The sequence below is a fragment of the Phaethon aethereus genome (genome assembly GCF_964289735.1).
Source record: "Phaethon aethereus genome assembly, chromosome: 1".
In the NCBI taxonomy this organism is placed as follows: Eukaryota; Metazoa; Chordata; class Aves; order Phaethontiformes; family Phaethontidae; genus Phaethon; species Phaethon aethereus.
Window position 1 is genome coordinate 64,166,049 of NC_138575.1, and position 18,444 is coordinate 64,184,492.

Genomic DNA, 18,444 nt, shown 5'->3' on the forward strand with positions numbered 1-18,444 from the left:
CCCAGAGGGGTGGTGGATGCCCCGTCCCTGGAAACATTCAAGGTCAGGTTGGACGGGGCTCTGAGCAACCTGATCTAGTTGAAGATGTCCCTGCTGACTGCAGGGTGGTTGGACAAGATGACTTTAAAAGGTCCCTTCCAACCCAAAGATTTTATAATTCTACTGTATAGTACTTGTAGTAAAGTGCTCAGAACTGTACACAGTTCAGAATGACACAGTGTGACTGGATAGACTGAAGACAGAACATGCAAAACAATTTCTTGGACTATCATCTTGGCAAACTTTTATTTTATATACTTCCTCAGTGTCTGTAAGAGGTTTGTCTACATAAACACAGTTGCTGTGTACCTTGGTGCCAAACTAAGGCTTCTAACCAGTGGTAGGGTCTGGGCGTGCATAGTGCAGGAGGTTTTGATGAAGAGAACATCCATTTTCAGAATGTTTCTCTACCATGGTCTCTTCCTGTCTGTTCCACACAATTTGGCATTCAGCTAAGATTTCATTATTGGTAGATTTATTTTGCTGACTGTCTCTCCAGCTGTTTTTTTTCATCGGTTTCTGCACTGTAGCTTTCAGATCATTCTGGATTATGATTGACCTTAAAGGATAGCTCTTAAAAGAGGAATTCACATGTATTTTTGTCTCTTCTGAGACTCAGCAGGTTGAATCAATCTGGAATTGATGCTCCTCTGTTTTGATGTGAATTACTCCCACCCCACACATGCCTCCCCATATTAGGAAAAACAAAATCTGACAAGGAAGGAATGGAAATGCCAGTGATTTGATTTTGCTGACCCTGCTTCAATCTTGTCTTTTCAGATACTGAATATAACTCTGAGCAGGCCTGGAGTAGCGTTTCGGCAAGGCCCTGTGAGCATTGTTTTTGCCATCCGAGATAGACATGGTTTTCTAAATGGGTCCAAAGTCAGTGAGCAGCTAAGAAACTTGTCTGTTGTGGAATTCAGCTTCTATCTGGGCTTTCCTGTGCAGCAAATTGCTGAACGTGAGTACTTGCTGTTTGCCAAGACTGCAAAATACTTCTTTTAGTATTTTTCCTTCTCTAAAATTTTAAAGTAATTTTGTACATAAGTGATAATGAAGCTTCACTTACCTAACTTGAGTCATGAATTCTGCAGAGCAAATCCACGCCTCTCTCTGCTCACATATCGGTGTTACAGCAATTTGTTGCTTTTGTCATCATCCATTCGTTTTGCGCTGGGCCAGTTGTGCTCAACCTGGCTTCATTATTCCATTGGTTTTAGTCCACATTACGGAAAAAAAAGTCACTTTGATCAGTATTGCCCTTAAGTGCAATCCAAGATGTGTCTTTCTGGTTATGACTACAGGGGCCTTTGTGGCTTCTCAGAAGGGTTTACTGCCTTGGGCTTTGTGTTGCACTTAACTGTGGCTCTGACTTCTAGAAAGCCTGGGACACTGGCAACATAAGCATGTATGTGCCCATACCATATACTCTGTCTGGGTTATCTGTTAGTCAGCAGCAGTGCTTTTTTGAGTAGTCTGTTATCTTTTAAGGTATTACCTTTTAAGTATATGTCCTGCTTCTTATGTACAACTCTCATTCCAAGTCATTTTTTCCAGTCCATGGCCATCCTAAACTTAGATTAACGGGAACTGCCTGCATAGCAGAATTTGCTTGACACTCCGCCTTGACAACTTATGTTTGGTTAGATTTTTCAGATGACCTCAGTCCCATAAATAAGCCAAGTTTCTAAACTCAACACTTATTGTTGTACACTAATGGATCGTTCATGACAGAAATGACTCGTGAATGTAGGCAAGATCATGAGAGAGCAGTACTTGCCTTTCCCCCGTGGGTATTACTGCTAACTTGGTCCATTAATTCCCTGTTTCTCCTATCTCACTGTGCTTTCCAATGCAGATTTTTAATTTTTGGAGTTATTTTTGTGAGCTATATAGGTGCATAACATCTGACCCAGTGATTCTTGCTATACAGTTAAATGTCTAGTGGAAAATCAGGCCTAATGGTAACTGCTGTTCGTTATGCAGCTGTGAAGTATTATGTCAATGAAGATACTGTAAAGAGAGTGATTGTCAGCAGAAGTCGTTCTCCGTAGCACCTTTAAATCTATGTAAGATGATTGCACGGGATACTTTCCCAGTGACTAGAAGTAGTTTAAACGTACTATTTTTTTAAACTCATTTTCATTTTTTAGCATTTTTGAATCCTCTGCTCCAGTAATCACTTAAAAAATGTACGAGGTTGCTGACTCATTTCCTTTAAACATTTTTCCTCTTATTTGGTCTCACACAGGCTGTACCTGTAGCTGTATTTGATTGAGCCAGAACCAAAAGCCTTAATAGCCTGTCCCTAGATGACTAGCATTTCTTTTGTACCTTGTGAGGACACAGAACTTCTCAGGATGTGGGCCATGGTCTTTATCTCTCACTGAATTCAAATTAAATGTTGCTCTTGCCCTGATTGCTTGAAAGACATTTCTCTTTACTCTCTGTCATCTCTTTTGCACCTAGAGTTTATTTAGCTTTTAGTCTCTTGGGTAATACTTACAGTGTTGTGGGGCTTTTTCTCCTGTAATGTACGCACATCTGGTCCTACAGTTTTTAGTTTTGTCCACATATTCTGGAGTAATATTTGTAGTTAATTTGCAGGTTGCCCCTTGCTGAGAATCCATCTTCTGGATTGTGTGATGGAGCTCCAGTGCAATTAAATGATAACAGAATTTCTACCAAGGCCAGTGTATCCTGAAAGAAAGGCTGGTCATAGGGGAAAAACATTCCTGTTAAACATCCATGTACACTATTTTCCTTATTTTCCTTTCCTGATGGTACTTAGGAAATTTGAAGGCAATTTCTTCAGTGCTCATAGCAGGAGCTCTCCCTGTGTTATCTGCACGCTTGTAGTGCCTGGTTAGTGGGGCTGATTCCTGGCCAATGCCAGCTCTGTGGTAGCTCACATGTTAATGAGAAAGTCATGCAAAATAGAATGAGTGAAGAGGTCAGGTAGTGCCTTTGGAAAAAGGTCCCATTGGGATTTCTCCTCCTTACCTACTACTGCGAGGATTTGTAGTGAAGTAGTGTAGATGTTGGCTGTTGTGGCCTGGCAAATTTAGCCTCTGTTAGTATAGTGGCATGTCCAAGCCTGTGGGTGAGTTATAGAAATAACTTTGTTTCTGAAGCTTCAGGAATTGTTTGTTTACTCCTGCTGACAATTTTAAACAAATGTGCCAACAGTGTGGTAATTTCATTCCTGCAAATTCCAGCACAGGCCTCCAGACTTCAACACAAAATTATTCTTCTTCCCCTCAAATCCACCAAATCCCACAAACGATATGGAACTTCAAATCCTCAAGCAGACTCTTAATGTAGGAAGGCAGAGTTACTCATCAGTGGTGACTGAAGTCCATCATGATACACACATTATTCCCAGATTCTCCCATTTGGAGCTCTTGAAAAATACTATTTCTTTGCTGCACATTCCCAGTAACGGGGACGATAGCTGAACAAGCTATGTATATGCCCTGGCCTGTAATGACCCCACCTAACTGCTGCTATAGTTTGCTGGTGAATGTTGCCAACAGAGCATATCACTTGCCTTAGAGATCCTAGCCAGAGTGTGGTGGTGTCTCTTAGGTTGTTTGGTAGAGAAATTTTGAAGATGACCTTCAAATTTGTCTAGACTGAATTTTCAAAACATTTAATGTTGTATTAAAATTAAAAAAAAATACATGCAATAAATAAAATTAAAATAAATATATTAAATTTGAATTTAGTAATCCTGAATTTATAGCAACTACGAGATCTTCCCAAAGTTCACAATGTAGAAAACATGAGGATTTGGTGGATATGGTGCCCCAAATCGAGAAGCATTTTGTCAGCATTTGACTTATGTGTTGCGAGAAGAACTCCTATTTACTGTAGATTGAGCCCAATGCAGGACAGCTCATTTCGATTTGAACTTGTCTAGTTTGGTCTCAGTAGTGCTTTGGCACATTTGTAGTCACTGTTTTGGAACACCAGACATGGTATGATTTGATAAGTCAGCAAAGTGGGAACACAGTTTCTCAGCTTGTTACAGCTATAGGTCTGTCTCAGCAAGCACAGTAATGAATGTAGCTCATACGCTTTTGTAAACGAGGCAACCACACTTGGTTATTTTTAGCTGTTTCTACAGTTTTTTGCACTGTTGCTATGACTGTATTTTGAGCCAAAGGATTTTAGATCTTCAGTATTCAGAGCCAGAAATCATGTCTGAAGGCTCAGCAGCATTGGGCAGATCCTTCCTGAGACACTTTATTCAGTGGTCAGTTGAGAATGACCAGCAGCCAGAGCCTCAAGGCTACTTTGGCAGGAAGATGCCTAAATGTTTTTGTTTTCTAGGCCCTGAACTCTGCTTTCATGCTGCCCCTTGGTCTACAGAAGAGTCATAGCAAGGAAAGTGTTGTGAAGACCTTCCTTAGATAGTTAGCTGCTTTGCTCTGTGCAAATTAATATGCAACCCTCTGCTTTTCAATGTGATTTTTTGGGGCAATTTTGGATATTTATATATTTACATATAAGCAATTTATGTGTGTTATTGTTTATATGTAAATTCTTATATGTAACTATGAAGTGTTCCTTGTCATACTGTTCTAAGCCTTTTGTGCTTCAGTTACCAGGCAAGGTAACAGTTAATACTCTTGGTGGTGACATTCTTTGTTTCCCCCTGAGGGCTTTGTGTATGATTTTGTAAGTTTTATAGTCTGCATCTGAAGCAGAACTGATTTGTAGGTGAGCTGAGCTGTCAGGGGTTTAAGTTGATTCTTACTAAGGAAAAGCTACTTGTGTAATATCACTGTATCTCAACACTGTTAAGTGAAGTGAGACCTCACCTTCAATATCCTGAATATAAGCCTTGTATGAAGTAATGTATTTGCTCCCTGCTGCTTATTCACTTCTCATTGCCTTTCACACACAGTCCTTTCACTGGATTTTTCACATAGCTAATGTGTACTGTTTCTAATTTTAACTGTGTGTTGTCCCTGTGCACTACATCATGAACAACGGGAATTTTTTGTCGTCTTCTTCCACTTGGAGTTAGGGTCAGTAGTGATAGTTGTTAGTTTGACAGAATGAACTGTTCTGTGCAGGAACAGGGCTGTTGGAGTTGTCAAGCCTGGAAACTTCCAGAATCTTTTCTTTCCCCCACAGACTTCTAGGTGACTTCAGCAACATGTTTATGTTCAGTTTACACCTTCCTGCATGCATACTTTGTGTCGTCCACCTTACATCTCACATTTTAGATTGCAAACTGGTTAGATGTTATGAACTACATGTCAGCAGAAACCAAGTCTAGTCATGGTTTTTGGGTGGTAGTTCATTAAAAACAATAGGAAAGAATATATTTGGTATCTCTATGGCTGGAAGATTTCTCTGAGGACAGGTGAAGGCTAGCTCTGGACCAGATGAGGAATATTGGCCTTCATGACCTTAACCTAAATAAATCTCGTTGTTTTTATTATGGCCTTAAGTAGAGAGAATTGCCTTGGGACTTGCTATTTTTTCAGTGCTGTAAGTAGCACTTTGATGAGTGGCATCTATTTCAGATGTCTTGGAGATTTGCAAGGCCAATAAGATAATATAAAATCATTTGATACAGTCCAAAGACTGCCATATATGGCATTTTTTATCTGGGTGGATTTCGGATCAGACTTTTAACAGAGTTGGTGTGTTACTGTTGCCCGCACCCTGATATTTGCATGGAATCCTCCTTTTCAGTTGATGCCTTCTCATTCCAAATATTGCATTCCCTCCATGCTTTGTATTACTGCCCCTTTGTTTATCAGAAATGAGAACAATAAATATGGTACCGGTTTTATCCTGCATGGTCCCACACATCTCTGTATGAGAGAGTCAGAGATCCTTGTTGGAGCATCTGGCAAAGGCCATGTTGCCCAAGTGGTGTGCTTCAGACTGCTGTCGAGGCTTCTGAGTGACTGCATGACCCTTTCCCTTTTCAGTCAGCATTGCATCGATGCTGTTAGATGGTATGGTGCTTCAGGGCTGTGTGTTAAAATCTTCTAAAGATGATAGCATCTACTTCATTAATGCAACTGTAGTCATTAGCAGACCAGCCGTAATCTAACTAATAATTGCATTTTGTCTGTTCAATGTCCCCCTCAGAATAACAATCAGTCTGTGCTGTTTTTAATTGTTACTTCCAGGGGCAGTAGGAATCTTGCAAATATGATCTTGCAGAGGCTCTTGCTGAAACTCCACCTGAGCTCAGGATCTGGCCACATGTGTGTTGGTGAGACACTTGAGTGACCTGTGGAATAAGAGTTGGAGCCTGGATTTTCTGACTTCTGAGCATGGTCTCAGTTGCAGGAAGTGTCCATCATTTCATGCATTCTTTGTCAGGTTTTAGAACCCAGCCTTAGTTGCCAATGATCATGGCACATCGTCCTTTTCAATTTCAAGATTTTCTGCTCAAGTTGTTTTATTTTTAAATTTCATTAATTCCGTGAAAAGTTTAAGTGAATAGTCATCCAGCAATTTGCATGTATTAAATCATTTTCAAGTACTAATTAGAAGAAGTGTGAAGAGCACATTAAGTATTGAGGAAAAACATGGTTTTGGTTTAAAAGAAGAAAAAACCCACAACTGATAGTAGTTCAAAGTTTTATGGCCACCGGAAGGCTTTTGATTTTCTTATCTTGCTATTTCCATGCTTTGGAAAAACAACAGATGCATTTTAGTTTACGCTTTTTTGTTCAGGTTGTATTTCTAAATTGAAGTAAACAATTGCATGACCAGAGTAAATAGAGCGCCAATCTAAAAGCTACAATTGGAAGAATCATGTAGCAGGATGCCAAAAATAAATGTGTGTGTTTAAAGGGACTGTAAGGTGCTTTTTGTAGGTCTGTGTTTTGGAAATTTGATGCATCCTGGTCGGTGTGTAGAGGGCTGATGTTTCCTGTTCAGAATAAAGGACCATATTCTGATACCCTTCTTGAATAGTAAGTCACAAAGTACCTCCCAGGTGGTTCTCTTGAAGCTAGTGGTGTTGTTATTGAAATAAAGGTGGAATAACCAAATTTGCATTTTTTTCCATAGGACTATTCATAAATCTATGAAAATAAAAGGTACAACCTAACTAATGATTCTTTGGCTCTTGCCTTAACAAAAAATTAATAAGTTTTTAAAGGGGCAAAAGAATCAGTTTTTAGATACAGTGTCAGAGGTCAGCTACTCTACAAATTACTGCATAATTTATATTAGAAAAAGTGTGATTTTCTGTTTCTCTGAAACATGCAATAGCGCCAAACTATTCTACAACTGAAGACAAGACATCTTTACTCTAAACTTATCTAGCATGGACCAGGTCATTTAATTATGTGCTGCATTCTTTCTATCCATGAAATGGTTTAAAAATTAACCTTTGTATTATGCTTAGCAAACTGCATCTGGATTAAATATTTTGAGAAAGTTAAGACCATTCCTTTTCATTATTGCCACAGTGAAGCTTAAGACTTCCCTTGAGGAAACTGTTGTCCCAGCCCCCATCTTTACTTGTTTCCCAACATGTCTTTACTGCTCTCCAGTGGAAACCTTGGGAAAAATCTTATCCCTACTGAAGTCAATAGAAATAGACTTTATTTACTTCACTGGTGCAAGGATTTCACTCTGGAGCAGAGTTTTTTTTTGAAGAATTAAGAAATTAAGAAAGCTTGGAGTCACAGAGCCAAACACAAAAGCCATGAGATGTTTCTACATGCAATGTTTCTACATGCATTTATTTGTGATTTTTGTAAAAAAAAAAAAAAAGGTCAAGGTGGTGTATTTTAAATGTTTCCCCTTGCACAAGGCTGGAACACAAAGCAGGTATATTTAGTTTTCTACTTTACATTTAGTGTTTCCATGTAGTTTCTGCCTCACAGAAGGCCTTGTTTTCGTTCTGAGACACTCATGGGTTGCCTCATTGCCCTTTGAGCAAAAGTCTGATCCTGCAGCTCACTCAGTAAGAGTCACAATTCAGACAGTGAGCTTTTAAATTTCTAGGAGCAATGACCTCAGTACAGCAGCTTGAAATCTTTCAGGTAATAAATCTGACTGCTTCAGTTAGCTTCTTTTTGTTCAGAGGTGAACTGCGGAGTGTATGTATGTTCAGAGCACTTCCCTTACCATCGTGTCTGCATAGCCTCAGGAGTAGTAACACATCTGTGTAAGAAAGATGCTTACTGACAGTATAAATTATGAAGTGGCTTCTTTTTTTGTCTATTTGGTGAGAATACTGTTCTTATGGATTTTTTTTTCTCCATTCTGTTTTTCCCTCAGCCTTTCATTATCCTAAGCTTAATGTGTCTCAGTTGATGAAATCTTCCTGGGTGAGAACAGGTATGTACAATCTCTGAGTAAGTAAGAGTGCAATTATTTTTGTTAGCAGGATAACTAGCCTACATAAATATCGATAGCTTAGGGGTGGTGCATTTTTATGAGGTAATAATGTTCCTGAGCTGAATAAATTCTAAAACGAAAGGCCTAGTGACCTGGAATATCTAGGAAATGTACTTCCCAGATCTACAATGAACTACTGCAGTTTCTTGATAATGCACTGATAGTCGTTTTTGTCTATAAAGCAGTTCATTCCTAGTGAGACAACTTACGCTGTCAGGCATAATAATAAATAGGCACAAGTGTCTATTCTGCATGCTGTCAATATACCACATTGATTTTTAGGTTTTTATTTGAAGTGAAAATTAAAATTTTATTTGTGTGGTACTTTCTACCAAAACATGCGAGGAATATAACAGAATGAAAATAGAAATAAAATGGAATTAAAATAGATACGTTCTGAGTACACAAAAGAGTTTAATCACATTTCATTGATCTTTTCTGATTCATTCCCACGAGATCCCTCCCACCCAAATCTTCTGGATGGTTTATTCTATAATTCACAGATACAGTTGAGCTGTCGCATTTATATGCTGAAAGGCTGTTGAGGTTGCCTGCATGCTGTAGGTCCTACCTGCTTCTTTTAAGGAGAAAGCATGAACAGTGACCAGGCTATGCCTAGAAAACTTGCTGTTAGGGTGAAGATGCCCCACTAGATACACTCTTGTTTTCCCACAACTTTTTCATTGTAGTTCACCAGTAGTTCACCAGTAGTATAGATGTAGTCTTATTTCAGGTATCCCTGTCTCCTCTCACCAGTGACCCAGTTTACTTTTAAAGCAGGAAACCAAGTTGCAGCTTAACTTCTGAAGCCCACAAAATTTGTTTTAGAGAAGAAAAGTGAAGAATTTCAGATCATGTTCAGTAACATGAGAGAAGCTACATGTGTGTACCTCACATCCAATGTCATCCTTCCTTAGAGATTTATGTTGGCTTTTTTGGTCACACCCCTACCCTCTCTTGCTCAGCCTTAGGTTTGCTTTGTCCATTGTTGCTGGAAGTTCCCTTAGGTTCTGCAGTAAGAAGAGGGTTCTTCCAGCTCAGAAGTCATGTCCCTTTGGGTTTTTCTAAACTTCCAAACTGTAAGATTTTGAAAGCCAGTTGCAGCACCTTTTTTGCTGTAGTGGAATTTTTTGTAATTCCAGTTCTTGCAGGCAGCCTGGGAAGAGCTAGTAGGTCAGTCCTTTCAGTCTGTATATTGTGTTGTAAGGCTAATGACTCGTGACATAGGAAAATGATAGAATTTATGCTCGTAAAGATGAGGTTTTTAATATTAGGTTACCCAGATATATGTGCATGTATCCCAATAGTCATAAAAGGTTGGGATATGCAGTGTTCTCTGTAGCTGTCCCTCTTGGTTGTAGAATACAGTTCATGCTATTAAGCATAATTCATTGATACTGAAATTCAATACACATGCAAGAATGGTCTTCTACTTGCTGTGTATAATAGCCTTAGGCCACTGTCTATTTATTTTGCTATTTAATTCTGAGATACTTAGTCTGTGATTGAATTTAGAAGGCAGATACTGTTGATCTCTGCGAGAAATCATGAAAATGTTTCCTTTTTCTGACATCTGCAGTGAAAATTTTTAAATGGGAAAAGTGGTAATTTTTTTTGTTTTAAAAATTAAAACAATTAAAATTACATTTAATTGATTTTATCTAACTGGATTTTTTTTTATTAAGCACCACACTTAAAAAAACTTACTGAAAAAGGGACTTTTAAAAAATATAAACCATGTTAGTGGAAACCCTCAGAAATGAAAACTGAATTATTTTACTGCAGTAAGTGATGAGTTGGTTTACTGTCCTTTAAGGTTGTTTAATTAGGTCATTTGAATTACTGTCACTCCATTCACTCCACTTTTCTTTTACTGGATGCTGTCTTGTTAGTAAAGGTCCACACTTTTTTCATGTTTCCTCTGTGGTGTTCCTCAGGGATTCCTCTTAGCATTAGCTGCCCCAGTGACTCGGAGTACCTGGGGTTGGGAAGTGAAGTGGGCAGAGCTACTAACCAGGTTTTTTTGTGCTATGATTGTCATACGTGTTAATCTGTTTCGCCTAGGGAAGATGCATTTGGAATACACAGCTTCATTCATGTGCTGCTGGTCTCCTATTTTTTTCTCCTTGATTCTGAACCCTTGCCCTGCCCATCTCCACCTCTGTATCACTTCTGAACACAACATTTTGACTGAAAGTAGTTGCAGCAGACAATTTAGACTGAATTTTCTCTTTTATTTGTTTTTAAACAATTCACTGAACGCTCATAAGTTTATGGTTTTTTTAGAGTTGAAACTGTTTCTTCAATATCCTGGGTCTAGATTGGTTGAGATTCAAAAAATGCCCTCTGCCCTAATTTTTTTTTTTTTTAATTTCATGTAACCTTTTCCCACCCAATGTCTTCCTTTCCAACATGTAACCTCCAGCTGATCTGGGCAGTATTCCCATATGAACACAGCTGCTTTTGAATTGTCTGTGAGATGTCACAGCGTTACTCAAAGCTTGTAATTGAAGTTGCAGAAAAGACACTGAAAACTTTTACTAATTCGTGTTCTTGGGTTGCTTTCTCTGCAATGTAGTTCTGTTGGGTGTCGTCGACCAGCGAATTCAGGAGGAAGTGTTTCAGGCTGAGATGGAGCGGAAACTAGCTCACCTGTTAAACGAGGCTTTGGCAAGAGGGCGGATATGGAGAAGAGCCAGTTTTGCAGGCAGCAACATTGTGCAGGTATTAAGAACTCAAAGTCAGAGGAAGAAATAAAGGGGAATAAATTTTTGAATAAGTTAATATTGTCTAGGTTTTGAGTTGAGAAAGATAACTCAAAAGCATGTATCACGTTTAGCTAGTTGACGATGATTGTGTTTTTGCACCAAAAATACGATTCTTTTAGATACCTTTTTGTCTTTTAAGCTAAACATAACAAATGGAAACAACTGAGTATTTTAAGTGGCTACTAAAAAATTCTGATGACTTCTTAAAAATGATATTGAAAATTATTTTACCAACATCCTATTTTAAAAACTTGCTATCCTGTCTGACTTACATGAAGTGCCTAGCAAAAAAAAAAAAGTTTTCTACTGGAACAGCTGCTTCACAGCTCTCTGTGGTGTTTTGGTGGTGGTATAGAAATATAAAATCATAGAATCATATGCAGCTTGATATAGTAGTAGAGTAGTATATTCTACCCCTTAACTGCCTATTTGTCACAGTACTCCTGGTCACAGGAATAGCTTTCAAGTAAGAATGATTATTCATGTCAAATTTTGCACAAGTGGCAGCTTCAGCTATCTGGATTCCAGTGCTGCTTTATAGTTTTGTCGCAGATGGAATTATTCACATAATGTCCAGGTAGACTTGGATATTTACTTTTAAGTTTTGAATTCTCACATGTTCTTTCTAGTCAGTTTGATAGACTGAAAGCCAAAATACTTTTTAATGGCTCATCATCTTAAAAATTACTTTTTCCAGCTAATTCATTGCCAGTTGGTTTACCTCACAGATGCCCTAGTAGTTCAGACCTATTATCTTTATTTAATTGAATCTTACAGTTCTTGCTACCACTTACATTTCCAGATGCTGGGATTTTCTTACTTTTTTTTCCTGCCTCAGAAACATCTGTTTCAGTAATAGAGATTTTATTTTATTTTTATTTTGTGAAGCTTTGAATTTCTGTAAATAGATATCTGCTTCAGATCATCTATTCCCAACACCTCTTACTGCACTTTGTTCTTTATGCCTCAGTCTTCCCTTTGCATATAAATTAAACAAATATTCTTTATGTTGCTAGCAAAGATACCACAGCCTATAAAATGTGTACGTGTAGATTACGGTTTTACTATTCTACATAATAAAGCTCAGGCAATTTATTTTCACATGCACAAAATTACAAGCAGGTCCTTTCTAGCTAAAGAATAGTATTTGGAAAGTGAGAATACAGCATTTTTCTTATGACTTTGTATTACTTACTGGGACATAAGATGAGGTCTGCAGCTCATGTTCCAAACAGCAGTGCTGCTCATTTATGCCACTTTAATTAATGCAAAGAGTCTGCAAACTGCTGTCTTTGGGTAGTGGAGGATTCTCATAGTTACGGTCAACACATCATATCATCCCACATAACACAGGGCTCTTCAGGTGCTCACAGCCCATGCTGTTAGATTGGGTTAGCACTGGCATAAAGGAAATGTAGAGGAAGGAAGGCTGAAGGAGGTACCTTGCTGCTAGGTATCTGTGATAGGTGTCCTGCTTCCCTGCATGAGAATGGTAGGTGCTGTCAGGTACTATAGGTTGCTTTGTCAGGGTGTTCAGGTGCGTGGTAGGTGAGATGGCCTTAGAGGCTATTGAGTGCACCTGGTAGTGGGCTCCTGAGTGGAGGATGATCTCTTTCAAGGATGCTCCCCTGTCAGTTGAGGATCTGGTCCATAGTCATTTGCAATAAACCTTTTAGTTTTACTGCTGCTAATTGTATTCCTCATAGACAAGTTTATAAGCTGTGTTTGAGATGTGTGTTGTATATATGCATCTGTTTGTGACTTCAGGGAGAGCAATTAATGTTCTTTGTGCTTTATGTTCAGATTTTCCCATCTATATTTCTTGCACATAAACCGACGACTGCTAGGATAGTGAAAGTAAGAACAGAAACTGCCAGTAACACCAGAGTGTTGGATGTTTTTATTAGCAGGATATGCATATATCCACGAAAGACTAGGCACACATTTCACTTGTGCTGAGCCTTTATAGACCTGAGTTTTTCCTGAAGTGAAAGATATTTATAGTGTATTGAAATGTGACATTTCTAAGCTCTGTGGAAAATCAGGACTGTGGGTCGGAAGGTGAAGCTATTATTTGTGAATGTTACTACAGGCGTATTAGGTTTTTTTCACATACTAAGAATATAGAAGTGATAGCTTGTGAGGTTTAGACTTCATTTCTGAAGGCATGTGTTAGGATCTAAGAATGTTAAAAATTACTCTTTAAATCTAGATGCTTTGAATAAGAGATTTGGACCACCTAGGGTGCCCAAATAGCATGTTTCACCTCCCATTTGCCTGTCTGTGCTGTTAACAGGTGGCACTCCATGATAAAAAGCCTCTAACCATTATTTACAAAAAAACCTCTGAAGCCTCACACCCAACTGATATATATATGAGAGCATTCCACTGATTTTTGTGTGTTGCTCTTACTAATTTTTCAAGGTGCAAGTCATATATATTTTTAATATGTATCTGCTGTTGCTGCAAACTGAAGGCACATTTAATGCAGTTTGCATTGCATCCGCAGAGACTAGTCCCTGTGCTATATTTTGCCAATAGTTTACCATAATAACTCAGGTTTTATTAATTTTTTTTAGGAATTAAATGGCTTAATTTTAGTTTAAAAATACACCAGGAGCTAATACAAAAATAATTAATTTTCCTTCATTTAAGCATGCTTGGTCTTTTGAACCTAATAGAATGTGAAAAGGTGATCCTACTAAGTAAACAAAAAGAATGATGTTCTGATTAAAAGAGCACGTTAGGTAATGCTGTAGCTGTAACATGTGTGAGGAAGCAGTAGCTATGGGGGGACATGATGACTGAATTAAACTTTTCATTAAGGCAGAGGGTCATTCTCTTGGTTTTCTGCTGACAGCTAATGTGTGTCTCTCACATGTGTAATCTGAGTAAAGGCCCAGTCTTGCTGGGATTTTTTAGGCTTTTTTAAATCGAGCCTTTGGGGACTGCTGCTGCCTGACCTTTTCCTCAGAGGTATTTCACCCTCCGATGGCTGACCCAGGCAGAGACTGGCCCCTCTGTCAGGTTGCCGACAGCCTGTTCCTGCCTCCATTTTGGCAAGCCAAGTTTCTTGGCTGGCCAAGCCTCTGCAAGCCAGCAGAGTAAATTTCCTTAGCGTTACCTTCAGCGCCGGGCCCTCTCAGCTCACTTACCGGTCTCCCCAGCTCAGTGTGAGAAGGATCTGCCAAAGCGGGCAGGCGTTTGGTGCTATGCCGGCAAGTGCTGCCCTGTCCAGCCCCAGCCGGAGCACTTCAGGAGGAAGCTGGCTGCCTGCAAGCTGTGCCGCCATTTCCCGTCCTGACCGGTCCCTGAGGGAGCTTTCTCAGACCCAGGGCAGGTTATGTGCGATGCCTGTTTCACATATGTTTTACGTTGTGTTGTCTGCTGAACCGTTCAGACCGCAGTACAGCTTGGTTTGATTGTGGGGACACTAAAACCCTGCTTCTAGGAGAGCAGAAAGCAGAATCTTTTTTCATTATTTTTTTTTCCTAGGGGATGAACGTAGTGAAAAAGAGAAAATAATACTCATATATGCATTTTGGAGATTGTGTGTGTGCGCGTGTTAGCTTGTTTCCAAGTAACGCTCATGCCTTCAAAACCCTAAACCAGGTCACCGAGGGATTCCTTACTCCTGACAGTGTTGCTGGCTGGGACATCCCGCTGGCTGACTGACACCCTGCGAATGCCTTGTGAGCTCACCCACCACCTGGATTTCCCCCGCTTTAAATCATGAACTAGGTTTGGTTACCAAGGCAACTCTGTTCGCTGACCCACGATATTCTCTTGAAAACACTTTTTAAATTAAATTTTCTGACACCTGAACAGAGTTAAGCCTTTACTCTGTGGAGGTTAAATGCACATCTAGTATCAACAAAGATGGTATCATTTATGTACACAGAAGTTGAATTAGTCTTTTCTTCCTTTTTTTCTTTTTTTTTTTTTTTTTCATTTTCTGCCTCCCATGTATTGAAATTCCTGTATGTCATCCCTCACTGCCAAAGTATGAATGTAAAATGCTTAAATGCTTCCTTACACATGGGATGCTTTGCTGAATGCCTGGAAAATACCATTTCTGCCTCTGCTAGCATTCTTAGCACTCTCAAGGATAGAGACATCTCTGTAAAATATGAGACAAAACCAATCTGAAGCTGCGCAGAGAGTATAAATTGGAGCAAAATGGCACAAAACCTAGTATACAGAAACTGTGTAAAAATGGGCACAGTGGCTGTGTACCTTAACTTTATAAACAAACATAAAAACAATTTAGATCCAGTGTGCCATTTTCTGTGTTGCAGCAAACTCAGAGGTTCGTTTAAAAAAAAAAAAAGTTTTTTAGTGAACCAGTGTGACAGAGATGAAAACTGACGTACAGAACAGTCACAATTGCTGAGTTTATGTACAAGCCTAGCTGTGTCTCATACTAACCTCAAGAATACCGCACTCAGCCATCAGCTTTCCAGGAATAGAAATCCATAACCATCTCCCCTTGGATTTGAAGTTCTGTCTGCAGCTTCCCTCAGTGTGGTGTGAGCACTCATAAAATACTGTGTATTCAGCAAGAATTTTTTCAGGTAAAACTTACCTTAAAAGAGTGAGCTTAGTTCATTAACACCAGCCTGCACCTCCACGCTCCATTGAATTTCTTCATGCTCATTCCTGTATTCTCTAGACCGTGCTAAAATAGCTCCAGCTACTTCTTCCTGTCTCCCCGCTGTCTGTTCTCATTGATCCCTGTTCCTCAGCGTAGGGAGCCATACACTGTTGGTTTTAATTCTGTGTGAAAATTAATTGTGTCAGTTGTGGCAACTTGCACTTGAATCTGTCCCCTTTCCCTTCCCCCTTTCTAAAGGCACCTTTGTAAAAGTTCCTTTTTTTTAACCCATTCAGTCAGTTTCTGACTGTTGCCTTGTGTGTATAACACACATATAGTACTTTTCGGGTAGTCCACAAGGCCATAGAATGTATGATGATTCAATTTAAGAATCTTCTAAATTTCTCTGATTCTGTACTTTGCTACACACAGAAAGGTTTCATAAAATCAACGAAGAACCCATTAACTTTTGGTCCCGTGTGGCCTTTCAACTCTCTCGTTCTTCATGTGAGTTAAGTGCTACTTAGGAAGGGTTCATGCGTACTGAAAGCAGGTACCAGTCCGTACACCCTGCTGCTCTGTGCACTGAGGCCAGCTGAAGCAGAAATACAAAGCTGTGGCCATTTGTTAACTAATGATGTACCTGGGTTCCATAAAGCCAGATTCAGCCTTACAGCTGCTGAATATGTGTGTTGAAACTGTATTTATTGATTCTCTTTTGTTACCTTCAGTCAGGGATTGATTGCCCCTTAGCTGGTAGTAGAGTGGATAGCATTCAGGATGAGAAGCGGCATCGGTTAACAGGTCCTGTTAGCAGGTCTTGCTGTGTTTCAGAAAACATTTTTCTGCTCTATTTATAGGTGTTCTCTTTCTTACATCAAATGTGACTGACGTTGAACGTTATTCTTTCTTTCAGTTGATTTGTCCTGGAAGACTTTAATGACAATTGTGGTTTCTCTTTTTTCTTTTTTTTTTTTTTTAATTTTTTATTATATACCTTGCTGTTATCACTCCTGGGAAATGCTTTTTTAGGACATGTTGAGTTGATGTCCCCAGAGACAGAACGTTATCCCTATTGAGCTGGAACATTTCACTGCTTTCCTTCAACATGATTGTTTTGTTGGAAACTAAGAAAGAAAAAAATACAAAACTTCACTTTTGTAAGCCTCAGACATGCAAACATTTGTGTGTTTACTTTAAGCCTATGGGTAGTGTTTGAGATTCTAACTTATTAAATACGTACTTCATAGTAAAGGATCATTCTGGAGGAAACTACATATATTGCTCTATTTGTGGCAACTCCTTCCAGAGCTCTTCAAACTCTGTTTTATGTGGTAGACATTGATTTACATGATTTACATTGTTTGGCCTAATTCTAGATGGAGCTCACAATTACATGTAAATGGTTAAACAAAGGAGAGTTATTTTATATAAGATTTAATTTTACGGGAATTCAGAATTGTTTTGTGAGTCTCATATGCAATGTAGATGTTTAGTGGTTAGAGGGTATCTACTGGGCTTCCTCATAGCATGCATTCTTTTGATTATTAACGTCTGTAGAAGTAGGTAGGAAGAATTGCTTCTCAGAGCGTCAAATGCATTCCTTCCTGAAGAAAGGTGGATGCCGGGGGAGCTGTTTGGAGAATGAAGGTGACTGTGCAAGTGTTTTTGCTGAGGAAGAGCAAACAGAATATTTGCCTGTGTAGCTGCTTAACATTTGGAAAAACTGGAACAATGAGGTGTGTGTTATGAATAACAAAGCAAAGTCAAAGCAGTGTGTATGTTGCCTTTGCTGCATACTGTCTTTTGTAGCACTACACACGGCACGTCTTCCCATCAGACTTCTCTGGATATTGACAATTTCCAAACTGTACAGGTTCACAGCATTTACGTGGTTAGTATAATATCATATTCTTTGGTGTCACAGGTAGAGGGGTTTTCTTTACAGCAACTATATTTCTACATCATAATACAAGGCAGAATCTTTTTTATGCACTAGGGGTTGCACACAGTGACAATTAAGACAGATATTGATGCCATCTCGGCAAAACTGCTCCAAATGTTTCTTTTTAGATAATGTCCTTAAGGTCCAGGCCCTGTGAAGGGAAGGGGGAAAGAGGGTAAGGACTGAAAGACCAAATGTATGGGAGCCCCAAATAAATACAAGCTTTCCAATTTCTTCTCAGATTGTGAACGTGTCACGGTTAGTTGGTGTTGATAACCCTGTGGAGCTGATCTATTTTGTGGAGGACCAAGATGGAGAGAGACTCAGTGCTCTGAAATGCTCAGACCTGATGAACAGAGTTGATATCCAGCGGGCTGCAATCATCCTTGGATACCGCATTGAAGGCACCGTTGCACAGCGTAAGCCCTATCAAATCCCCACTGATGCCAACAAAGAGAAGCAGGAAGAGTGACATTAGCTTTGGAGATTATGGCACTGCACAGTGCCCACTGTTGCAGTGTTTTGTTCTTGGGATGCTGAAATTTTGACATTCCCGAGAAAATAAATTTTAGCAGTCTTGCAGTGAGCTATGCAGTGAGTTGCTTTGCTTCTTGAAGACTCTGCTGAGCTTGGAATTGCAACAGGGTCCTTAAGTGCAAGCCTCACTTCATTCACTTTAGTGCTTGTGCCAGAAAAATACTGTG

At 39.3% G+C, this 18,444-nt stretch overlaps 1 protein-coding gene across 1 annotated transcript in view; it reads left to right on the forward strand.

The window, feature by feature from the left end:
• Positions 1-18,444, forward strand: part of KIAA1549 — a 151,913-nt gene that overhangs the window by 89,375 nt on the left and 44,094 nt on the right. The window contains exons 6-9 of the mRNA XM_082014398.1: positions 820-1,003; positions 8,314-8,373; positions 11,012-11,157; positions 17,982-18,159. Coding sequence (XP_081870524.1) covers positions 820-1,003; positions 8,314-8,373; positions 11,012-11,157; positions 17,982-18,159 — 568 coding nt within the window. The remainder of the gene's footprint in view (positions 1-819; positions 1,004-8,313; positions 8,374-11,011; positions 11,158-17,981; positions 18,160-18,444) is intronic.